This window comes from Eriocheir sinensis, unplaced genomic scaffold (assembly GCF_024679095.1).
Source record: "Eriocheir sinensis breed Jianghai 21 unplaced genomic scaffold, ASM2467909v1 Scaffold628, whole genome shotgun sequence".
NCBI classification, from domain to species: Eukaryota; Metazoa; Arthropoda; class Malacostraca; order Decapoda; family Varunidae; genus Eriocheir; species Eriocheir sinensis.
Window position 1 is genome coordinate 15001 of NW_026111974.1, and position 25845 is coordinate 40845.

General features: G+C 42.4%; 2 protein-coding genes and 1 long non-coding RNA gene across 3 annotated transcripts; 2 read left to right on the top strand and 1 right to left on the bottom strand.

Annotated features, from left to right (window-relative positions):
* The first annotated feature begins 578 nt into the window (after window positions 1-578).
* Window positions 579-3832, top strand: LOC126993530 (uncharacterized). Its single transcript, XR_007747888.1, has 4 exons — window positions 579-711; window positions 1084-1120; window positions 1773-1920; window positions 2766-3832. It is a non-coding gene; the product is annotated as an uncharacterized LOC126993530 (long non-coding RNA).
* A 1529-nt stretch (window positions 3833-5361) lies between these two features.
* LOC126993527 (deoxyribose-phosphate aldolase-like) lies at window positions 5362-12713 on the top strand. Its single transcript, XM_050852670.1, has 7 exons — window positions 5362-5504; window positions 6731-6880; window positions 7357-7548; window positions 8343-8477; window positions 9598-9839; window positions 10073-10182; window positions 10568-12713. Exons 1-7 carry the CDS (start codon window positions 5471-5473, stop codon window positions 10662-10664), a joined length of 960 nt encoding a protein of 319 aa, XP_050708627.1. The 5' UTR covers window positions 5362-5470; the 3' UTR covers window positions 10665-12713.
* Window positions 12714-15860: 3147 nt separating this feature from the next.
* Window positions 15861-25551, bottom strand: LOC126993529 (uncharacterized). The gene is made up of 8 exons (XM_050852671.1): window positions 25393-25551; window positions 23472-23727; window positions 22912-23038; window positions 21521-21726; window positions 18725-18860; window positions 17581-18380; window positions 17199-17328; window positions 15861-16706 (listed from the first exon to the last, which is right to left on the bottom strand). The coding sequence occupies exons 2-8, from the start codon at window positions 23687-23689 to the stop codon at window positions 16371-16373; spliced, it is 1953 nt and encodes a 650-aa protein (XP_050708628.1). The 5' UTR covers window positions 23690-23727; window positions 25393-25551; the 3' UTR covers window positions 15861-16370.
* Between the last annotated feature and the right edge of the window lie 294 nt (window positions 25552-25845).

Below are 25845 nucleotides of genomic sequence, written 5' to 3' on the forward strand. Positions count from 1 at the left end.
AGAGAGAGAGAGAGAGAGAGAGAGAGAGAGAGAGAACGAAGACATTTAAAGACAGAAGAGAAGAAAAAGCGAGGTAGTAAAAAATAAAGCAGGGAATTATCGAAAAAAAAAACAGATAGATATTGAAAAAAGGAACAAGAGAAAAGGAAAAGATAGGGAAATGAGGAAAGAAAAAAACAAGGCAAATATTAGAGAAAACATAAATATTGAAAAAAAAAGAACTGTAGAAGAGGAAAAGAAAGGGAAAGAAGGAAAGAAAAGAAACAAAACAAGAAAAAAACATAAAAACAGATAAATATTGAAAAAAGGAACAAGAGAAGAGGAAAAGAAAGACAAATAAGGAAAGAAAAGAAACGATAACAAGGTAAATATTAAAGAAAGCATAAATATTGAATAAAAAAAACTAGAGAAGAGAAAAATAAAGTGAAATAAGGAAAGAAAAGAAAAGAAAACAAGAAAATATCAGAGAAAACATAATTAAAAAAAACGAGGAGAAAAAGAAAACAGACAGGTAAAAAAAAATAAGGAAAGTAATCAATGAAATAGGTAAGAAATTAAAAAAAAACAGGAAAATAGAGGGAAAAGAAGTAAGACTCGTTTCGACATCCTCTCCCAAACCACAGAAGCAGAAATCAACACTCGTTATTACATTATTAAACCGTATCCATTTATTTTTCTCTCTGTTAATAGTGAAACATCCCCAGAATAAAGGTAAGGTTTGTTATTACCTATGGAAGGCTAAGAATAAGATAATAGAGTGTAAGTTATCGTTAATATTGTCTTTTTAGTAATTTGAGAGATGAGAATTATGAGGAAAATATGCTAGGCTATGTATGATCTGTATAATGATGAAAATGATGATGATAATGAAGAAGATTTAAGTAGAAGAAGAAGAAGAAGAAGGAGAAGGAGGAGGAGGAGGAGGTAAAAAAAAGCAGAAAAATAATGATAATAATTATATGTAAATGAGATTAATAAAAATAATAGCTAGCCTACTACTACTACTACTACTACTACTACTACTACTATTACTACTATTTCTACTACTACTACTACTATTACTACTTTACCTGTTTGTTGCAGGAATGATGGCATCGAGACGGCTAATTAACACACACCTGTACGTCCACACCTGTAAAGATAAGATAAATAATGATAATGATAATAATAATAATAATAATAATAATAATAATAATAATAATAATAATAATAATAATAATAATAACAATAGGTGTATAATTAGACGATTTTGCTGATATTATTTATTTTTTGTATTACTATTATTTTTATTACTACTATTTTCTTTATCATTATTATTATTATTATTATTATTATTATTATTATTATTATTATTATTATTATTATTATTATTGTTTTTGTTGTTGCTGCTTGCTCATCATTTCCATTCGTATAATTTAATTTGTCAAAGGAAGAAAAGGCAAGAAGGTAATGAGAGAGAGAGAGAGAGAGAGAGAGAGAGAGAGAGAGAGAGAGAGAGTGTTAATTGCCTACAACATCTAGTGATTTAGAATCACGCTCCATCTATCTCAAAAGCGAGCCAACTAATTATATCTAACGTCTCTCTCTCTCTCTCTCTCTCTCTCTCTCTCTCTTCATTTCCTTCCTTTCTTCCTTCCTTCTTGTCTTTACTCAATTCCTTCCTTACTTATTCTTCTGTCCTTCATTTCTTTCTTTCCTTCCCTTCCTTACCTTCCTATCATTCTTCATTCACTTCTTTATCTTCCCCCTTTCTCTCTCTCCCTCTTCTTCAGATCACTCCTGAGGGCGACGCTGACGAAGGGAGGAGGAGGAGGAATAGGAGGAGGAAGGAGGGACTGTCACGGAGGAAGCATCAGGGAAGGAGGAGGAGGTTTTGCTAAGAGGGCCGTGGCGAAGGAGGAGCAATACTTCAGAGAGGAGGTAAGAAAGGAATTAAGAAGAGAAGGTTAGGTTTAGGAACGGGGTTGCATCGACCTACCAGCCTCTTGCAGTCTCTTATGTTCTTATGTTATTATTTTCTCTTTCTCGCAGTGTCAGGTTAGCATATAGTGTTCTCATTTTTCCCTCTCTACTTGATAACAATAATAATAAAAGGGAGAGAAAGGGAAGGAAGAAAGGAAGAGAAATATGCAGGAAATAAGGGAGATGAAGGAAGGAATGAAGGAAAGAAAGGGAGATAGCCTAGTCATCCTTCCCTTCTTCATTCCCTCACGCAAATCTTCCTCTTCTTCCCCCCTCTTCTAAAAACATGACATTCTGAAGGAAAAAAGAAAGAAAGGAAGGAAGGAAAACATGTAGGATATAAGGGAGATAAAGGAATGAAGGAAAGAAAGCGGAATAGCCTAGTCATCCTTCCTTTTTCCTCCTTCCCTTCTTCATTCCTTCATCCAAATCCCTCTCTTCTAAAAACATGGCAAACTGAAGGAAGGAAGGAAGGAAGGAAGGAAATAGCTTAAAAATCCTTCCTTCCTTCTTTCTCATTTTCTTCATTCACCATTTTCTATCATATATCAGCTAGCAAGAGATTTAGCCTACCTCATTTTCTTTTATTTTCTTCTATTCCTTAGTTATCGTTTAAGTTTTACGTTTTACTCTCTATTAACACAAAACAAACCTAACCAAACCTTGACCTTTTTCTCCCTCCCTCCCTTCTCCCTCTTTCCTTTCTTTCTTTTTCTTTCTTTGTTTCTTCTTTTCTCGGTGTCCAATTTTTTTACCTAACCTTACGTATCCCCCCCCTCCCTCCCCCCTTCCCTTCGCCACAGGAACGCCGTCAGATCAAAGAACTGAAGAAGGAGCTGCAGAGGGGTCGTTTGCAGTCCAGGAGCCATCGGTCGGAGCTGCTGGAGGAAGAGGTGGAGAGGCAGAAGGAGAGAGCGGAGGAGCATGCGAAGAAGGCGGCGTTCCACAGGGAGGGCATGGAGAGCCACCGCAGAGAATGGGAACGCCACCTCAGCAGGATCGAATACCACAACGAGAAGGAGAGGGTATTGAGGGAGAAGATAGAGAGGATCAAGGAGGAAAAAGAGAAGGAGAAGGAGGAGGGAGAGGAGTAGGGGACAGTTTATTAGAATCGAGTACCACTATAGAAGGAAAAGATGTTGAGGGAGAAGATAGAGAGGATCAAGGAGGAAAAAGAGGAAGAGGAGGAGTAATAGGGAGGGAGTTGAGGGTGAGGAATAAAGAGGAAAAAGAGGAGGATGAGGAGTGATACATGAGAGCTTCTTAGGTTCGAATACCATAAAGAGGAGGAAGAAAGGGAGTTCAAGTAGATTGGAGGGAATTAAAAACGACAAAGAGAATCAAGAAGAGTGATTGGATACCTTCTTTTGGGGTTAAATGTTACAGATAGAAGGATTAAGGGGATTGAAGTAGAAACTGAAGAGGATCAAGGAGGGATAGGAAGATCAAGGGTGAGATGTAACATGTTCTTAGGTTCTAATACCACAGCGAGAAGGAAAGGGTGTTGAGGGGGAAGATGGAGAGGATTAAGGAGGAAAAGGAGAAGGGTGCGGAGTAATATAATGAGTTAAGGACGAAGAGGAGGAAGAGGAGTTGGTTTACTTATTATTTCGTTGTGTTTATTAATTAAGTCGTTTCGTTATTAAGTAAAATGTAAAATTGCATGAGTGGCTGCATGGTAAGCTTTCTTTTCTTTCTTTATCATTTAAGCAACAAAAAGGAGAAAAAAAATAGTTGCTTTAAAGATTAACTCCTCTGCTAAGTAAAAAAATATTACTGATTTTTAAGGAAACAGAAGAACATACGATTTATGATTATTTTCTGTATATTTTTGTACCGTAAGAGCTGATTGCCTCTAATAAAAATACAATAGTACTGAAAGGGTCGTTTTATGCCCTTTCTTTCCTCTTTCTTCCTCCCTGCCACTCACCCTGCAGAGACCCGCCTGGTGCGAAAAGCCTCCCAAACTCACTCAGCGAGGGGGGTAGGCCTACCTCTGGGCGACTGGTTAAGGAGTTGCTTTCTCAGCTATTTCCTTCCCTCTTTCCTTTCTTCCTTCAGTTTTCATGTTTTAGAAGAGGGGGGAAAGAAGAGGGAGATTTGGGTGAAAGAAGAAAGAAGGGAAGGATTACTAGGCTACTCCCCTTTCTTTCCTTCATTCCTTCCTTCATCTCCCTTATTTCCTGCATATTTCTCTTCCTTTCTTCCTTCCCTTTCTCTCCCTTTTATTATTATTGTTATCAAGTAGAGAGTGAGAAATGAGAACAGCGGGTTCGCTCCTCGGCGCCGGGAAAACCATATCCGGCTCCCGGCGAATTTGTGCGGCCCAGCAAGGATCGCCGACTCACAGTGGCTCCCGGCCGATACATCCCCTCCCTGTCTCCAGTCCTCCCTTTCCTCTAACCTTCTTCAGATTATAGAACATCATATTATAAACATAACAAAATATGGAGTCTGCAAGAGGCCGGTATATATGGCTTATACATGCGTGTATGCACCTGATAGGTCCCCTGCGCACTATTATCCAGACTCAGATCCACCTACCATCGCTATCCATGAATTTATTTAAACTTTCTTTTTCAGAGTGCCTATCATATTGGCACTCACCACATGACTGCCAAGCCTGATCCACTCATCCACCATTCTGTTGGTATTGTTACGCCAGGGGGTATGTTTTTATGTGTATTTGTGTTATTTGTGTGTGTGTGGGGGTGCTAGTTTGTGGCGCGGAGGGCTGTTGTGGCGTAACAATATATAAACCAATTCTTTCCCATTACTACATGTTTGCCTTCCGAAATAAACACACAACAAACCTAACCTAACGTACCCGCTCCCTTCCCTTCGCCACAGGAACATCGTCAGATAAAAGAACTGAAGAAGGAGCTGCAGAGGGGCTTATTAACATGTGTTGGATTTAGCTCTGGTGTGTTTGTGATCCCATTCTATACTTTCCTCTCTTTACTGTAAGGCGTCTCCTCTCCTGGGCTGAACCTGCCGCTCCATCTTGGACACCACCTTTGGAGACGCCCTTCACCTCCATGGCTCTGTGCAGTGTCCTTAGTCCCCTCCATGCAGCTCTCCCGTGCACACCCTCCCTCCAAGACAACAACAACAACAACATTATTCGACTAAGAACTTGATGTCATATTATTTTATTTTATAGTAACAAGTTTTTATCAGTGAATTACGATGGCACTCTGCAAGCTGGCCTGTGATTGGCTGAGGCTGCCCCGCCCTTGAGATCGTGGCCTGTGATTGGCTGGCGCATGGCTGGCCGGCGAGCCTTGACACTAGGGCTGCCACGATATCGTACTCACCAAACTAAATTTCCCCATTTCTAACGCATAATGACTGCACAAAACACTCTATAATTAACACGTTTAGCAATAAATATAAATAGATATCGTTAGTTTTTTGGGGTGGGACATTTTTTAGCTTGAAATTATGAAAAATGAGAAGCAGAGTACGACAATCTGGCAACGCTGCTTGACACCACTTGTAAACAAACATGGAGGCAGAGAGGAACCCTGGCATGTCCCTGGGTGAGATTCTGTCGCCTTTTTTGTGTTTTAAGAGGAGCTTAATTACTGTCACTCTCTGTATTATTGGGTTAAGGGTTTGGGTTAATTAATATGTGTTGGATTTAGCTCTAGCGTGTTTGTTAAGGGTTAATTTGTAAGGTTTTATGATGTCACTTATCTCCTGGTTATGTAAAGAGTTCAGCCAGGTCGTATTATTTCCATTTCTCCTCCCCCTCCATTTTCCTCCCCATTTAACCCTTTCCATACAGTATAGAAAGGGTTAAGAGGAAAGGGAAGAGTATTAATCCTCTTGAAACCTCTTACGGTAATCCTCTGCTAACCTCTTAATCCTCTCCTAAACCTCTTAGTCCCTTTATAAACCTCTTAATCCTCTTTTAAACCTCTTAATCCTCTCTTAAACCTCTTAATCCTCTTTTAAACCTCTTCTGAACCTCTTAATCCTCTTCTAAACCTCTTAATCCTCTTCCATTTCTTCTTAAGAGGTTTATAACAGGATTGAGAGGAAATGGGAGAGTTTTAGAAGAGAATTAAGGTAACAGCTCAAGGGCAAAAAAAAGAAAACAATAATGAAAAAAAAAAAAGCCCACAAATCAGTCCTATAAAAAGAGTTAAGAGGAGTGTCCTAAAGAGAGGTCATCTTCAGGAGGAGAGATGCCCTGATACCCTCCTCTTGAAAGAGTTCAAGTCATAGGCAGGAGGAAATACAGATAAAGAAAGATTGTTCTAGAGTACACATGCATGCCTTAAAGGGCTATTACACTGCAAATTTTCCGTGGATCTTCAGTCAAACCACGATTTCCGCTGGCGTGGTTCTCATATTTCCGTGGTTTTCTGACGTGTCCACGATCTTTCAAAGCTACGGTAGATTTCACCGAAGGACGACGGTATTACCCACCATCATCATCAGCAGCAATAACAAGAAACAAATGAGAACCACGCTAGCGGAAATCGTGGTTTGACTGAAGATCCACAGAAAATTTGCCCAGTGTAATAGCCCCTTAAGACTATCTACATGCTATCCTGAAGACCATGGAAAATTTGCCCAGTGTACTAGCCCCTTAAGACTACCCACATGCTATCCTGAAGACCATGGAAAATTTGCCCAGTGAAATAGCCCCTTAAGCTAATTAAACCAAAACTGACTACTAAATCTAACCTAATCCGTCATAATTCTCCTCCGTTCACTTTTATTCACTATATATCTTGTTCTCTCCTCTCCACCCCAGACCTGGCATGGGTGAATGGAGTGCAGATCAACCTCCCGTCGGTGAAGCGCCGCGCCGAGACGATGGGCACACGGCGCACTGTCAAGAAGCAGTGGCAGGCGGCCTGGCTCCTGCGTGCCGTGACCTGCATTGACCTGACCACCCTGGCAGGTACGGGAAGGGAGATGGCTTTGGTAGTAATAACTGTGATCATTATATTTTCTTTCCATTTTTGTGAGCAGGTTCTGGTAATTTTTCTTCTACCTCATCTCTTGTTCTTACTCTTATTTCTCTCCTTATTCACCCCTTTCTTTCTCACACTCCAGAGGCAACAATTAAAATATATATGATACAGCAACCTCACATTCACGTGGTCATTATATTTTTTTTTGCCATTTTTGTGAGTGGGTTCTGGTACTTTTTCTTCTGCCTCATCTCTTATTCTTACTTTTATTTCTCTCCTTCTTCACCCCTTTCTTTCTCACACTCCAGAGGCAACAATTAAAATACCAATGATGCAGCGACCTCACTCCTGTGGGTGGTTTAGTGAACGAAATAAATATTACCGCAGAAATGAGCAACTTCCAAAAGAAATAGCAAGATGGGAACACATAACCCCCTTCACCCGATCCTCCTTTCCCTCACAGGCGATGACACAGACGCCAATGTACAGCGGCTGTGTCACAAGGCAGCCCGGCCGGTGCGACACGATATCCTGAGCCAGCTGGGCATGGCGGACGCAGAGATCCGGTGCGGGGCCGTGTGTGTGTACCCAGCCCGCGTCAAGGGTGCTGTCAAGACCCTGGAGAAGATTGGCGTGGATTTACCAGTGGCTGCGGGTGAGTGGGTTGGGGGGGGGGGTGGGGGGGGTATGGGTGCTGATGTATTTTTTCCTCCCCTTCCCTTTACCTTACCTTACCTAACCTTGCCCTCGTCTGCCCTTTCCCTTACCTTACCTTGCCTTCCTTTTCCTTTCCTTACCTTACCTTACCTTACCTTACCTAACTTACCGTCCCTTAATATCATTAGGTTATTTTGGGTCTAATATTCCTTTTGAGAAGTTGGTAAGGTATGTGTGGCTTTTTCTTTTTTCACTAATTGTAATACTTGTGAAAATATGTGTAAAGAAAACAATAAATTCAAAAATAAACAGAAAATTCACTTCTTTTTTTCTCTTATGTTTTTTTTCTATTTTTTTCAGTTTTTTCTTATATTAATACTTACTTATTTTTTCACTAATTGTAATACTTGTGAAAATATGTGTAAAGAAAACAATAAATTAAAAAATAAACGGAAAATTCACTTCTTTCTCTCTTTTCAGTGTTTTTTTGCTCCTTTTTTTCATTTTTCTCTTATTTTAATACTTTTCTTTTTTTCACTAATTGTAATACCTGTGAAAAAAATGTGTAAAGAAAACAATAAATTAAAAAATAAACGGAAAATTCACTTCTTTCTCTCTTTTCAGTGTTTCTATGTTCCTTTTTCCATCTTTTTTTTCATATTTCTCTTACTCTAATACTTAGCCACATACTACATTAATCATCTTTTACTTCATCTTTACTGTAAAAATAATAATAATAAATACAAAAAACAAAATCCACCTCTTGTATTTATTTATTTATTTTCTTTCCAGTGGCGACAGGCTTCCCCTCCGGCCAGTACCACCTCAAGACCCGACTGAAGGAGATTAAGCTTACAGTGGCTGACGGGGCGAGGGAGATAGACATTGTGATCAACAGGGAGATGGCCCTTAACAACAACTGGCAGGGTGGGTGAGAGAGAGGAAGGGAGGGTAGAACTGGCAGGGTCGGTGAGGGAAGGAAAAAGGGAGGGTAGAACTGGCAGGGTGAGTGAGGGAGAGGAAGGGAGGGTAGAACTGACAGGGTGGGTGAGGGGAGGAAAAAGGGAGGGTAGAACTGGCAGGGTGGGGGAAGGAGAGGAAGGGAGGGGAAGAACTGACAGGGTGAGTGAGGGAGGGAAGAACTGGTAGGGTGAGGGAGGAAATAAGGGAGAGAAGAACTGGCAGGGTAAGTTAGGGAGAAAGAGAAGGGAAGAAAAGGCAGAAACAGGCAGGAAGGGTAAGAAATAAAGGGGCAGACAGTTTTTACCTAGTTGTAGTTTTATGGGGCCTGGGCTTAACCTCGTGTGGTCCCATCTCGATATCTGTATTTGTCCAGTTTTTCCTTAAAGTTGTGCACACGATATCTGTATTTATCCAGATTTTCCTTAAAGTTGTGCACACGATATCTGTATTTATCCAGTTTTTCCATAAAGTTATGCACACGATATCTGTATTTATCCAGTTTTTCCTTAAAGTTATGCACACGATATCTGTATTTATCCAGATTTTCCTTAAAGTTGTGCACACGATATCTGTATTTATCCAGTTTTTCCATAAAGTTATGCACACGATATCTGTATTTATCCAGTTTTTCCTTAAAGTTATGCACACGATATCTGTATTTATCCTGTTTTTCCTTAAAGTTATGCACACGATATCTGTATTTATCCAGATTTTCCTTAAAGTTATGCACACTCTTCGCCGATACTACATCCTCACTTAGTCTGTTCCAAGCCTCTATATTTCTTTGTGGGAAGCTATATTTCTTTATGTCTCTCAAGCATCTTCCATTCCTCAATTTTTTACTGAGGAAAGGAAGATGCTCGAGAGACATAAAGAAATATAGCTTCCCGCAAAGAAACAAAGAGGGTTGGAACAGACTAAGTGAGGATGTAGTATCGACAGTGAATGGAAAAGGTTGATCAGTCACAGAGAATGAAAACAATTGACAAAACATCCATTCTATACCGTAAAAAAAAATATAAACAATCACACCCTTCACCCCATACACTTTAATCTCACCCCAGTCCCCTGACACCCCATACAGGACTCTACGACGAGCTTGTGGCGATGCGTAAGGCATGCGGCAAGGCTCACATGAAGGCGATTCTGGCGGTGGGCGAGCTTGGGTCCATGACGAGGGTATATCGCGCGTCCTTGGTAGCGATGATGGCAGGCGCGGACTTCATCAAGACGTCCACAGGGAAGGAGGGAGTCAATGCTATCCTCCCTGTTGGTCTCGTCATGTGCCGCGCCATCCGAGAGTACCATCAGCGGACTGGGGTCAAGGTATGGTTGTGATGGTGGTGGTGTTTTTGCGACCGTTACTAACAGAGGAGGAGGAGGGAAGGAGGAGGAAATAGTGAAGTTGGAGAAGAAAAATGAGGAAGAGGAGGAGGAAGAAAGAGAAATAGACACAAACATAAAGACAAATTTTTCTTTCTTTTTTTTCCCCTCGAGCCATTTCCTGTAAAAAAAAAAACTTACCCGAGACTAACGCTTCTCTCTCTGGGTCTCGACAGGTTGGGTTCAAGCCGGCGGGGGGGATCCGGCAGGCCAAGGATGCGCTGGTGTGGCTCAGCTTGATCAAGGAGGAGCTCGGTGATGCCTGGCTCAATAACCATATGTTCAGGTGTGTACGTGTGTGTGTGTGTGTGTGTGTGTGTGTTTTCTTAGTAATAGTCTGGAAGTAGCTTAGTTTTTTTCTCTCTGAATGTAAAAGTAATTAAATTCTAGATAGCTGTTTGTATAAGTTCATTTTTTGTGTTGTAGTTAACCCTTGATATGTCTCTTCTTCTCTTTCTCTTTTTCCTCCTCTTCCTCTTTCCTCCTCCTTCTCCTCTTCTTTCTGTGATATGTCTCTTCTCCTCTTCCTCTTTCCTCCTCCTCCTCCTCCTCCTCCTCTTCTTCTTTCTCCAATTCCACCTTGGTATCCTCATTCTATACCCCAACTTCTTCTCTTCAATGTTCTCCTCCTCCTCCTCCTCCTCCTCCTCCTCCTCTTCACCGCCACACAGGATCGGTGCCTCGGGCCTGCTGGGGGACATTGAGCGCCAACTCTTCCACCATGTGTACGGCCGTTACGCTGCCGGCTCGGAGCTGCCCATGGCCTAGGGGTGGACTGCACACTGGGGCTAACAGCGGCTGGGTGCTCGGTGCTAAGACTATAAAAATGTTAGATGGATAGATAATTGTGGGAAGAGTTAACATTCCTTTGAGTAGCGGGCTTTTTTTTATTATTGTTTCCTTTTTTTTGTGCCCTTGAGCTGTCTCCTTTGTTGTAAAAAAAAAAATGAATTCAGTCCCTTGTAAGTTGATTGTTTGGGCATCTTTACTGAGTTCCTCCTCCATGTCTTTCCTTTCCATCTTCTTTCATCTCCTTCCTTATCTTTGCATTGTCATTTATCTCCTTTCCCTCTTCTCCTTCCTCCTTTTCAGTTTTCTTTTATCTCCCTTTTCTTCATGCCCTCAACTCCTCACATCCATATCACTCTTATTTCATTCTCCTTGTCCCTCCTCCTCCTCCTCCTCCTCCTCTTCTTCCTTCCATTAACCCGGTAGCAGCGTGAATCATGTTTGTTAATGGTCCCCCCAAGTGAGAAAAAAGAGAAGAAATCACCCCCGACACAAACCATTTCTTAATGTATATCAAGGCATTTGTGATCAGTTTATGCATCATTTATTTTGGGGGGTTTAAATCATAGCAAAAATTTGGCCCGTCGCTGCTACCAGGTTAACTCTCTCTCTTCCTCTTCCTCCTGAGCGTAGTGCAAAGGTTGTAAAAAATAATGGGTGTTAAATTTCACAAAAGAATTATCAAAGTGCAAAGATCGGTGAATACATTAGCTAATATCACTACTATATGCCGAGACAAACAGAAAAAATAAATAAGGTTGAGGTAAACAGAGGAAGATTTCACCCAAGTCTTGGTCTGAAGTCTTTGTAAAGGAGGACTGGTGATGGTGTTGCCTTTGTTTGTATAGGTTAAGTTAGTGTGTTATCCTTGCATGCTTTTGTCCATGACCGTAATGTTCCTATGTGCCAAATGTCTGTTGCTCAGGTATCTGTAAAATGTGCTTCTGTGTTGGTTTGTGATGGTAACGCCTCTGTGGTCAGCGTGCCTGTGTGTGAATCCCGGCCTGGGCAGACACCATGTAGCCCAGCCGCCGCTCCCAGCTGTTCATCCTTCCTTTCGAATTAATAAATGTTTACCTGGGGACACCTGGGGAAGGTACCGTAAACTGTGGTAACCCGGATGTCACACTGGCCCGGGGTGATGGGTTCCCTTCCACCACAGGCTGAAGTACCCAAATGAACATTAAGGCCATGAATAGCTTTGGCATATGCCCCTGACTTTGTTTTAACCCGATAGCAGCGATGGGCCAAATTTGTGTCTTTACCGTGTACCAGCGACGGGCCAAATTTATGGCTTTACCATGTACCAGTGATGGGCCAAATTTGTGTCTTTGCCGTGTACCAGTGATGGGCCAAATTTGTGTCTTTGCTGTGTACCAGTGATGGGCCAAATTTGTGTCTTTACCGTACCGTGTACCAGCAACAGGCCAAATTTGTGCCTTTACTGTGTAGCAGCGATGGGCCAAATTTGTCTTTACCGTGTACCAGTGATGGGCCAAATTTGTGCCTTTACCATGTACCAGCGACGGGCCAAATTTATGGCTTTACCATGTAGCAGCGATGGGCCAAATTTGTGTCTTTGCCGTGTACCAGCAATGGGCCAAATTTGTGCCATGACATAAACCCCCCAAAATAGATGATGCATAAACTGATCGGAAATGCTTTGCTATGTATTATGAAATGATTTGTGTGAGTGATGATTTTTTCTAATTTTTCTCGCTTAGAGGGACCATTAAGAAACATGATCCCCGCTGCTACCGGGTTAATTTCTGGGGGCGAAATGATCGAAGAAGTCAGTTTCAAGCACGAGAATTACACACAGAGTTAACGTGTTCAGTAATGTGTTCATGATTTCGGTGGTGTTCAGTAATGTGTTCATGGTTCTGGTGGTATAAGTGATTTCCTGGGTGGTGTTGTTTGTTAAGTTTTAAGACAATCTATAAACCCTTCTTGTTATATCCTGATTCATATTATAGAAGGAAACACATATGTATATTGTACTTGAATATGCATTTTGAAACATTCCAGTGTGGTGTGTTTTATGTCTCCTCAAAGAAAGGTAGAAGATAAGATAAAAAATAAGATATGAAAAGATAGGATTGCAAATATAGAAGATAAAAAGATTGGATAAGAATATGAAGATGAAAACATAGACAAAAGAATGATAAAAAGATAAAGATAAAAGATAGGATAGCAAATATAGAAGATAAAAAAATAGATGAGAAATATTAAAGCTGAAAAAATGAAATAAAAAAAAAATATGAAGTAAAAAGATAAGATAGAAATAGATTAAAAGATTAAAAAAATGTATAGTGATTTTCTTTGTCTATTTCTGTCTTTGTATCTTTATGTCAATCTCTGTCTTGTCTGTTTCTCTGCCTATCTTTCTCTTTCTTTCTCTTCTGTCTTTTGTCTGTCTATCTCTTTCTATTCCCTTCCCTGCCTGTCTGTCTTTCCATTCCTTTCCCTGTCTGTCTGTCTGTCAATTTGTGTTTATTTCTCATTCTCTGTCTATCTGTCAATCTCCCCTTCCCTGTCTATCTATCTGTCTAACTTCCCTTTCCTTCCCTGTCTCTCTCTTTCTATAAGTCTGTCTATCTATCTATCCCTTCCCTGTCTGTCTGTCTGTCTGTCTGTCTCCCTGTCTATCTATCTGTATATTTCTCTTTATCTATCTGTCTAACTTCCCTTTCCTTCCCTGTCTCTGCTCCTCTTTCTATATGTCTGTATCTATCCATCCCTTCCCTGTCTGTCTGTCTTTCTGCATGTCTCTGTCTGTCTGTCTATCTATCTGTATATTTCTCTTTATCTATCTGTCTAACTTCCCTTTCCTTCCCTGTCTCTGTTCCTCTTTCTATATGTCTGTCTATCTATCCATCCCTTCCCTGTCTGTCTGTCTGTCTCTCTTTCTATCTCCCTGTCTGTCCATCTCTGTCAGGCCACACAAGGTACACTATAAACACATACACACTCCAGTACTTTCCTTTACTCATGGACAGCCTTACAAAAACACTCTGAAGCGACAAGCACAAGAGTGGACACACACACACACACACACACACACACACCTTTTGAGAATACAGGCTCCTTACGTACATACACACATACATACACAATTCACACACACACACACACACACACACACACACACACAAAAACAAAACAAAAACAACATATGGACCCAGAAACACACACCAAAAAAACGTATGATATTATTCTGGCTTGGAGCAACACGGAGGTCAAACAGAGAGGGGAGGAGCTTTGAATATTGTTTTTTTTTTTTCTGCCTCCTCCCCCCCAATAAAAAAAAAAAAAAAAAAAAAAAAAGAATAACAAGCCTCCCCATTGTCCCAAAACTACACTTAATATCTTTTTTTTTCCCCCTCATCCTTTGTGTTCCTTTTTATAATTGCCTTGGAGTGTAATTAATTCGCTATTATTATTAGTCATTACACACAAACACACACACACACATTGAGCACAAACACCAAACAAACACACAAACAGACATACGCACAAACAAACACTTCCTCATCAGTCATTCTGTCTATTCGATAAATGCATAAGAGTGAGCAAAGGTTTCGTGTGTGTGTGTGTGTGTGTGTGTGTGTGTGTGTATCTATTTGCATCATACTATTTCTGAAGATAAAATTAGTGAGTTCCTTTTTCCTCTTTTATCATCTTATTTTACTACTTCTTTCTGCTTCTTCTCCCTCCTCCTCCTGTGCTGTGTGTGTGTGTGTGTGTGTGTGTGTGTTATAATGAGCGAGTCTTCACACACAAACATCAATGGCAATTCATCGCTTATATACAAAAATTATCTAAACATACAAAATAATCAAGACATTTACCCTCCTACTCCTCCTCCTCCTTCTCCTTCCTCTTATATTATTCTCCCTTACTTATATAGTCTAGTGATAGTTTGACAAGGCTTTTGCACCATGAACCTAACTAACCTTTGTGGCTTTGGGAAATAGTTCTTGTGAGGGGTTTCATAGAGGCTGTTGTGGGTATCTCCAAGGGTAGTGTTATGAGCCTAGTGGTAGTTTGACAAGTCTTCTGTACCATGAACCTCAAAACCACTCATGAGAACTTGTCTAACCTCTTTTATGGCCTTGGGAAATGGTTCTTGTTAGGGCTTTCATAGAGGTTGTTGCGGGTATCTCCAAGGGTAGTTTTATGAGCCTAGTGATAGTGTGACAAGTCTTCTGTACCATGAACCTAACTAACCTACTCTATGGCTTTGGGAAATAGTTCTTGTTAGGGGTTTCATAGAGGTTGTTGTGGGTATCTCCAAGGGTAGTTTTATGAGCCTAGTGGTAGTTTGACAAGTCTTCTACACCATGAACAAGTAAAACCACTCCTGAGAACTTGTCTAACCTCTTTTATGGCCTTGGGAAATACTTGTTAGGGCTTTCACAGAGGTTGTTGCGGGTATCTCCAAGGGTAGTTTTATGAGCCTAGTGGTAGTGTGACAAGTCTTCTGTACCATGAACCTCAAAACCACTCATGAGAACTTGTCTAACCTCTTTTATGGCCTTGGGAAATACTTGTTAGGGGTTTCATAGAGGTTGTTGCGGGTATCTCCAAGGGTAGTTTTATGAGCCTAGTGATAGTTTGACGTCTTCTGCACCATGAACAAGTAAATCCACTTATGAGAACCTACCCAACCTGTCAGTCAAAGGCTACTGAGAAAATGGACCAAGTACAGTGTGTTTAGGCAATGTGGGTGATTCTGCAGGGTATGGGGCACCTGTATAGCCTTCCCCCGTAGCTGGACGTGTGTTGCAATGTGTGTACGCCGCCCCCTCCCCCCCTAGTGAGGTATATACATGGTGATATGGGAGCGGGGGAGAGGCTTATCATATGTATACTTTCCCATGTCCTTATATTCCGTGTGTGTGTGTGTGTGTGTGTGTGTGTGTCGCAATGAACTTCAGATTAGTTTAGTATGTGCTTAAAAGACACATTTTCTTACACACACACACACACACACACACACACACACACACACACAGCATTTTCCAGTTTTTTTCTCTGTCGCAATGAACTTTAGATTAGTTTAGTATGCGCTTCAAAGACACATTTTCTTACACACACATACACATACAGCATTTCCTTGTTTTTTTCTATCTTCAAAATGATTAAGTTTATGATTGAAAATGAAACTCGCAGTCTGTTTTCCTTTTTTCAAGTCGTGATTAACACCAGAGAGCATTTTCCTTATTTTTTTTCTCTGTTGCAATGAACTTTGGTTTAGTTTAGTATGCGCTTCAAAGACACATTTTCTTACACACACATATACAGCATTTCCTTGTTTTTTTCTATCTTCAAAATGATTAAGTTTATGATTGAAAATGTAACTCACAGTCCGTTTTCTTTTTTCAAGTTGCGATTAACACCAGAGTGGGTTGGTGGTTCAGTAAGTTCTCGTAAAGCAGAATTTCTTATGTACTACATACAAAACACACACACACACACACACACACATACACACATACACTATGACCTTACAATACTTAACATTTTCGTATTTTTTGGCACAACGAAATTATGCATGATTACTTTTTCTCTCTCTCTTCTCGATGTTTCTGAACACACACACACACACACACACACACACTCCCCCACCCACTCCCTCCCCCAACCCCCATCCACACACACACACACACACCCTAAACTAAACTACCGGAAAGCCTCACTCAACCCCTTCTGCGCGTAACTCCAGAACACCCACTTTAGAGGATGCATGAACTCTGGCATCCCCATCGTCACATTCACGCCCATCTTCACCAGGGGGATCAAGGCCTCGACAGGGATGGGGTCGCACTTGGCGTAAAAGGACACCGTGTGGAGGTGAGGGAATTTCGGCATAATGGTGCGGAGGAAGGAGTTGAGGTCCGTCTCGGCAGTGTCGTACTCGCTCTCGTCAAGGAACTGGAGGTGCAGGCTGCGCAGGGAGTCCGAGGCGAGGGCGGAGAGGTCGTCCTTCATTGTCATGGTGCAGAAGAGACTCAGCGCCTGTTTGGAGAGAGGTCGAGCTTGTTATTGATCTTAAAGCGTGTGTTCTCAGATGCCTTCAGCCCTCACAAGAAATATTTCCTATGGCCACAAAGAAGATAAGTCTGGCTCTTATGAATTTTTTCACACCAATGGTGCAGAAGCCTTGTCAAACTATCACTATAATCTATTCCACCTCAGGTGACAAGTCTTACAAGAAGCCCCTCCCTATAGACGGTGTGGGAAGAGCATAGCCACTCTGTGGCTGGTGACTGGTTAGAGCTAACCTGGTGGGGGTGGACCAAAACCTGCTGGAGAGCAGGCACTCAACAGACCTTCCTAATTTTACTCAAGTTTCTTAAGATTTGGTGTCACCTGAGGTGGAAGACTATAGGCTCATAAAACTTCTCATGAACAAAATAAAAACAAAAACAGCAAACATCTAACAATCTAACAATATGCGTGTTATGCACCTGTACAGGTGCCCTGCATGAGGAAAACACAAACACACACCTTCAAGTTATGTGCAGCCTCCAGTATGCGCTGCACCACCCTGTAGCAGCAGGGTTCTGTCGACAGGGGCGCCCAGCTGCTGTTGAGGATGGCCAGGGTGTGCAGGGTGTGGCAGGGGTGAAGCACAGTCCTGGAGGAGGAGGGAAGAAGTGACGGGCTGGTAAGGGGCTGCATTACATTATCAAACCCTAAACTTAACCCTGTTCCTGCAGAGTATAAAATGAGTGGTCAAAACAGAGGTCAATTTTGGAAGGAGAGGCAGAAGGGAGGCCAGTTTTACAAGGAGAGGTAGAAGAGGTCATTGCCGCACCTCCACACAGCTACCCAGTAATGCACCTCCACACACACCTGCTTACTAACGAGCCCCCACACCTGTCCTCACCTGGTTCCCACCGTCCCCTTCATCTCGCCAAGCCTCATCGTCAGCGCCAGGACACAGAGTCTCGGACATAGATTGATCAGCTGGTAGATGGCACTCTCGTCGAACCACTTAGCCTCGCAGCACAGGTGGAGGCTTGTCACCCCCTCCCCCCGCGCCTTGAGAACCGGGCGGAGCGTCACCACACTGCCCACAACGGACTCCTGGTGGATCGTCTCCGCGGTGGACATCTCTATGACGAGCAACTCTAACTGGGCGGCGAGCTTGTCCATGTCCTCACGCGGCTCGTCCAGGGTGATGATGAGGTCTGCGAGGGGCGGCATGTTGACACGGAGCTCTCGGAGGTGCGGGAGATGAGCCACCACCCCCCCGCGACGCATCTGGACGATATCAGACAGCCTGCAGTTAAGCCTCATCGCCGGTACCCTCGCGGCGTCCTCCAAGAAGGATTTGTCCGTTCCATTAACTTTCCACGGTAGGAACTCCATGTCGGCCTCCCGTAAGCGCACATTAGGGTAGAAATGCGCGAGTGTGTGGATGAACCGGTGTGTGAAATTCCAGTATAGCATGTCCACGACTTTGAGCTTAGGGAAGGATAGAGGAGGGTCAGGTCCGCCCTCCCGCCAGCACCTCAGGACGACCTCGCTGCCACGCCCGCTGAAGAAGCACTCGAACAATGGCTCCTCGCTCATGAAGACCTCCGGCTGCATGTGTGGGATGGAGAGCTCGGACAGGAGGCGACAATGACTCCCCAGCGCTGCCAGGAAGTCGTTGCTCAGCGCCCACTGGCTGATTTGGACGACCTATGGGGTGGGGACAGCATAGAGGAAAAATATGCTTAGATTCAAACAAACGAAATGGAAATACATCTACATGGAACAAAGGAAAATAAGGTTAGATTGATGTACATTGAAAAGATGATGTAGACACTGAACAATAGAAAACATGGACTCAAAAGGATTAGAGTGTAAAGGAAAAATATATATACACTGCACGAGGAAAAAAAGATAGATTGATGTACTGAAAAAAAAAAAATTATATACCAGTATTGCACAAAAAATAATGTCTCGCAACTTTTAAAGGGAAGAACAAAGGAGAGAAAAAGCGAAATAAACCTACACTAACTATAAGCACCATGACCCCATACCTGAAGGTGCGGAGCCTGCTGGACGAGACTGATGAGGAGGGGGTCGAGGTCAAGGGACTCTTCCGTGGTGTACAGCTTGAGGAGCGGGAACGGACCGAGCTGGGAGAGGATCTGGGACAGGTCCTGACACCACTCGCTGGGGGGGGAAAGAGGAGGAGGATGAAGGAGGGGTGGAGGAGAGTGAGAAGAGTGGAAGAGGTGGAGAGAGAGTAGGAATAGGTCTTGACTCAGAAAATTCATATAAGCTTCCTTACTAATGAGACTTTCTATACAACAAAGTGAGGTCATTCTTTGTTGATTTATACCATAAGATGCTGGCTATCATGTGTTTGAAGATACCCTAAACTTAACCTAACATAACCTAACAAAACCCTAAACAGTTACTATAGGTCTTGACTCAGAAAATTCATATATGCGTCCTTACTAATGAGACTTTCTATACAACAAAGTGAGGTCATTCTTTGTTGATTTATACCATAAGATGCTGTCTATCACGTGTTTGAAGATACCCTAAACTTAACCTAACCTAACCTAACAAAACCCCAAACAGTTACTATAGGTCTTGACTCAGAAAATTCATATATGCGTCCTTACTAATGAGACTTTCTATACAACAAAGTGAGGTCATTCTTTGTTGATTTATACCATAAGGTGCTGGCTATCATGTGTTTGAAGATACCCTAAACTTAACCTAACCTAACCTAACAAAACCCCAAACAGTTACTATAGCTCTTGACTCAGAAAATTCATATATGCGTCCTTACTAACGAGACTTTCTATACAACAAAGTGAGGTCATTCTTTGTTGATTTATGCCATAAGATGCTGGCTACCATGTGTTTGAAGATACCCTAAACTTAACCTAACCTAACCTAACAAAACCCCAAACAGTTACTACAGCTCGACTCAGAAAATCCATATATGCTTTCTTACTAATGAGACTTTCTATACAACAAAGTGAGGTCATTCTTTGTTGATTTATACCATACGATGCTGGCTATCATGTGTTTGAAGATACCCTAAACTTAACCTAACATAACCTAACAAAACCCCAAACAGTTACTATAGGTCTTGACTCAGAAAATTCATATATGCGTCCTTACTAATGAGACTTTCTATACAACAAAGTGAGGTCATTCTTTGTTGATTTATACCATAAGATGCTGGCTATCATGTGTTTGAAGATACCCTAAACTTAACCTAACCTAACCTAACAAAACCCCAAACAGTTACTATAGCTCTTGACTCAGAAAATCCATATATGCTTCCTTACTAATGAGACTTTCTATACAACAAAGTGAGGTCATTCTTTGTTGATTTATACCATAAGATGCTGGCTATCATGTGTTTGAAGATACCCTAAACTTAACCTAACATAACCTAACAAAACCCCAAACAGTTACTATAGGTCTTGACTCAGAAAATTCATATATGCGTCCTTACTAATGAGACTTTCTATACAACAAAGTGAGGTCATTCTTTGTTGATTTATACCATAAGATGCTGGCTATCATGTGTTTGAAGATACCCTAAACTTAACCTAACCTAACCTAACAAAACCCCAAACAGTCACTTTAGGTCTTGACTCAGAAAATCCATATATGCGTCCTTACTAATGAGACTTTCTATACAACAAAATGAGGTCATTCTTTGTTGATTTATACCATAAGATGCTGGCTATCATGTGTTTGAAGATACCCTAAACTTAACCTAACCTAACCTAACAAAACCCCAAACAGTTACTATAGCTCTTGACTCAGAAAATCCATATATGCTTTCTTACTAATGAGACTTTCTAATCACCCCCTTACTCTTCCTAATCACCCCCTTCCTCACTTTAACCATTCCCTTCCCCTCCTATCCACCCCCTTCCTCTCCCTAACCATCCCCATCCCTTCCCTAACCATCCCTTTCCTTTTCCATACCATCCCCTTTCTCTCTCTAACCATCCCCTTCCCTTTCCTTTTCCCTAACAAACTCTTCCCCTTCCCTTACTATCCCCTTCCTTACTGAACAACCCCTTCCCCTCCCTAACCATCCCTTTCCCTTTACTTTAGCATCCCCTTTCTCTCTCTAACCATCCCCTTCCCTCCCTGACAGTCCCCTTCCCCTTCCTTTTCCCTAACCAACCCTTCCCCTTCCCCTCCCTTACTGAACAAACTCCTTCCCCACCCCCTTCCCCCTCACCTCCATATCACATAAGCCCCCTTCCCTCCCTACAAGCCCCTTCCCTTTCCCTTTCCCTAACAAACTCTTCCCCTTCACCTTCCCTTCCCTTACTATCCCCTTCCTTACTGAACAAACCCCTTCCCCACCCCCTTCCCCCTCACCTCCATATTACATAAGCCCCCTTCCCTCCTTACAAGCCCCTTCCCTTTCCCTTTCCATAACTCTTCCCTTCACCTTCCCTTCCTTACTATCCCTTCCTTACTGAACAAACCCTTCCCCACCCCTTCCCCTCACCTCCATATTACATAAGCCCCCTTCCCTCCCTACAAGCCCCTTCCCTTTCCCTTTCCCTAACAAACTCTTCCCCTTCACCTTCCCTTCCCTTACTATCCCCTTCCTTACTGAACAAACCCCTTCCCCACACCCTTCCCCCTTCCCCCTCACCTCTGTATCTCATAAGCCCCCTTCCCTCCCTACAAGCCCCTTCCCTTTCCCTTTCCCTAACGAACTCTTTCCCTCCCTTACTATCCCCTTCCTTACTGAACAAATCCCTTTCCCACCCCCTTCCCTTCCCTTACTATCCCCTTCCTTACTGAACAAACCCCTTCCCCACCCCCCTACCCCGCACCACCCAATCACATAATCCGTGTTGCCGAGCTCCCGCTTTGTCTCGATACAGATCCGCAGCAGCAGGAATAGAATGAACTCCTCCTCCGTGTGCGCCGTCCAACTCAGCTGTTCGTAGGCAGCAAAGAGGTGTTGGCGCAGCACTGAGTCCATGCCCCCCAGCGCACTCGTCTCCCACCACCAGTCGCGGAACTTGCGGATCTCTTGCTGGGGGGCGGAGAGAGAGAAAAGGTGAGGTTAGTAAGTTTTCCTTTTATATTTTCATTATTTTGTTTTGTTTATGTTTACAGCAGAGGGAGCAGTCACAGGCACTCATAAAGTACTAGGGAATAAAAGAACACAAAGATACCACTCTCGGAAAGGAAAAGTGATTGAGGATTCCATAAGATTATTCAGAAATGGTTTGAGAGGTTGGCAAAGACAAGGTTAGGTTAGGATAAGTAGAGTAAGGTTAGGTTAGGATAAGTAGAGTAAGGTTAGGTTAGGAAAAGTGAAGTAAGGTTAGGTTAGGATAAGTGAAGTAAGGTTAGGTTAGGATAAGTGAAGTAAGGTTAGATTAGGATAAGTGAAGTAAGGTTAGGTAAGGATAAGTAGAGTAAGGTTAGGTTAGGAGAAGTAAAGTAAGGTTAGGTTAGGATAAGTGAAGTAAGGTTAGGTTAGGATAAGTAAAGTAAGGTTAGGTTAGGAAAAGTGAAGTAAGGTTAGGTTAGGAAAAGTGAAGTAAGGTTAGGTTAGGATAAGTAAAGTAAGGTTAGGTTAGGATAAGTAAAGTAAGGTTAGGTTAGGAAAAGTGAAGTAAGGTTAGGTTAGGATAAGTGAAGTAAGGTTAGGTTAGGATAAGTGAAGTAAGGTTAGGTTAGGATAAGTGAAGTAAGGTTAGGTTAGGATAAGTGAAGTAAGGTTAGATTAGGATAAGTAAAGTAAGGTTAGGTTAGGATAAGTGAAGTAAGGTTAGGTTAGGATAAGTAAAGTAAGGTTAGGTTAGGATAAGTGAAGTAAGGTTAGGTTAGGATAAGTAAAGTAAGGTTAGGTTAGGATAAGTGAAGTAAGGTTAGGTTAGGATAAGTAAAGTAAGGTTAGGTTAGGAGAAGTAAAGTAAGGTTAGGTTAGGATAAGTGAAGTAAGGTCAGGTTAGGATAAGTAAAGTAAGGTTAGGTTAGGATAAGTAAGGTTAGGTTGGGATAAGTGAGTAAGATTAGGTTAGGATAAGTGAAGTAAGGTTAGGTTAGAGTAAAGTAAGGTTGGGTTAGGATAAGTGAAGTAAGGTTAGGTTGGGATAAGTAAAAGTAAGGTTGGGTTAGGATAAGTAAAGTAAGGTTAGGTAAGGGTTGGGTAAAAGAAGCTGTGGCCAAAATAAGACTTTCCTCCTTCTCCTCCTCCTCCCACACTCACCCAGGCAGGCTTGGGCGGCGGGACGGTCATTTCATTGAGGGCAAACATCTGGCTTCTCTCCGTCGCCTTCTTCCCTTTCTTCTTTTTGTGGGGGATCTCATACTGCCAGATGTTGACGGGGTCCCACCTGGGGGAGTGAGGGGGCTGGGGTCAGGGTGGGTTTTAAAAGTGGGGAATAAGGGAAAAAATACAGAATGCAGTGTGCGGGTTGTGGCAGCAGCTAACTCTTACCCATCGGAGGGCACCTTTTGCTGTGGTACACACACACACACACACACACACACACACACACACACACACACACAATCACACACACACAGGGTTTTCAGTAAAATATAACAAAAATAGTGTTAGTTATCGGTCCCTTCCAAAAATATTAAGTCAAATTTTCTGAACAAACAAAAACAAAGGTCTATAATATATGTCAATAATGTACAATTTTATTTTACAACAAGTGAAGAAAAAAAGAGAAGACACACATATTCTCTCTCTCTCTCTCTCTCTCTCTCTCTCTCTCTCTCTCTCTCTCTCTCTCTCTCTCTCTCTCTAATTCCACACACCTGTAGTGGCAGCAGTCCTCATAGTCCTCATAGGTAAGACACCTGGCCACAGACCGGGCAGCGAGGGTTGTTAGGGAGGAGGGCAGGTGGCAAGTGGGGGTCAGGGGGGTGCCAGGAGGGCGGGGCCGCGGGGGGGAGATGTCTTGTGATGGCTGTGGTGGTGGAGGTGGCGGCGGTGGTGGTGGTGGAGGTGGTGGTGGTAGGTGTTCTGTGCTCATGGTTACACATCAGCTCAGCACATCACTCCTGCGGTGCTCTGTTAGGAAGGGATGAAGGGAAGTTTAGTGCATGGCCGTGGTGGTCACTGCCTTTGCATTGTCCCTGGAGCCTGGGGTGGAGGGAACCATCACCCAGGGACACAGGGCCAAGGGGACAGGCATTTTTTTTATTTATTTTTTTTTACGTCTACACCTATTGCGTCGGTAGGCTTGCTTGAGGGTCCTGGATGGTGTTCGGCCCCAGCCCGTCATGGCGCAGGCAAGTGTTTATAGTGGCGCCATCTTCTCTTGGCTCACTAGTTACCACGTGTACCCTCCCCAGGTGTCCCCAGGTACACATATATCCCCCAGCCCTAAAGGGAGGATGAACAGCTGGTTGGGCCATGCAGTGACGGCCTAGGCCAGGATTTGAACCCAGGCCTGCATATTTATAGGTACAGGGATGCCAACCACCACACCATGCAGTGATAATATTTTTATTTATTTATTTATTTATTTTTATTTATTTATTTATTTTTTTTTTTTTTATGTTTATGCCTATAGCACTGATAGGCTTGCTTGAGGGGCCTGGATGGTAGTCAGCCCCGGCCCGTATTGGCACAGGCAGGTGTTTATAGTGGCGCCATCTTCTCTTATAATATAAAGAATTACACCCATTTTAATGACAAAGGATGCCCCTTCCCATCCTGCACACTTGTAGTTTATAATTCACTCTGAATAAATGAAAATGCAACAAGTTACTAGTTTTATGGAAATGTGTTACTAATTTAGCAACAATGGGTTATTCTTCAACAGGTGGCGCTGGGGTTGATAGCTTGTGGTTGTCAATTGATTAAGAGGCGATAGCTTACTAGTTTGATGGCAATTGAATGTCTTAGTGGTGATGGTTATTATATCAGCTGTGATAGATTAATACAGGGTTATGTTCTTCTCCCTTCCTGTCTATCATCGTCCTTCACTGTGTCTCGTCCTCCTGTCCTGTCTATCTCCTATTCCTCTTTCTCACCCTTCCTCTCTGTGTCTCTTCTTCTTTTTCTTCACTCCTCCAATTCCTTCTATTCACCCTTTCTGTTTGTCCTCTTCCTATTTATCTCTCCCTTCTTATCTGTCTATTCTCCCTTTCCTCTCCCTTCCTGTCTATTCACCCTTTGTTTGTCTCCTCTCCCTTTTCTTCACTCCTCTAATTCCTTCTATTCACCCTTTCTGTTTGTCCTCTTCCTATTTATCTCTCCCTTCTTATCTGTCTGTTCTCCCTTTCCTCTCCCTTCCTGTCTATTCACCCTTTGTTTGTCTCCTCTCCCTTTTCTTCACTCCTCTAATTCCTTCTATTCACCCTTTCTGTTTGTCCTCCTCTTCCTATTTATCTCTCCCTTCTTATCTGTCTATTCTCCCTTTCCTTTCCCTTCCTGTCTATTCACCCTTTGTTTGTCTACTCTCCCTTTTCTTCACTCCTCGATTTCCTTCTATTCATCCTTTCTGTTTGTCCTCCTCTCCCTATCTATCTCTCCCTTCTTATCAATCAACTCTCCCTTTCCTCATCCTTCCTGTCTGTCTCCTCTCCCTTTCTGTCTATTCACCCTGTTTGTCCTCCTCTCCCTTCTTATTTATATATTCTCCCTTTCCTCACCCTTCCTATCTCTCCCTTTCCCTCTCCCTTCTTATCAATCAGTCTCTCCCTTTCCTCACCCTTCCTGTCTATTCACCCTTTGTTTCTGTCTCCTCTTCCTTTCCTTCGCAGTTCCTCTCTTCCTTCTTCTTTCTCTTCCTGTCTTCCTCTTCCTGTTTTCTTCCTGTCTTCCTCCTGTTTGCTTCCTGTTCTGCTCCTGTTTACATACGCCAGGCAAACAAACCATCTCATTTTTACCTATTTCTCTCCTTTTTAAGCTTATCTAATCAATTTTGGGGACCTAGTTATATTCAGTTTAGTCTATTATATAATTCTGAGGGTTTATTATGCATGGGTAGTGTAGTAATTCGTAGATAATTGGTGATAATTGATTTTTACCGAGATCAAGATTGGCTATTTTCAACCTGCTAGTAAATCCTTCGTCCGAATCCGTCTCAAAAGTTGTAATTTAGCTCAAAGTCGCCTTATTAATCACTTTCTTACTGATTTTGACGTTGGAGAATAAAGTTAAAGCGTAGATTCCTTATTT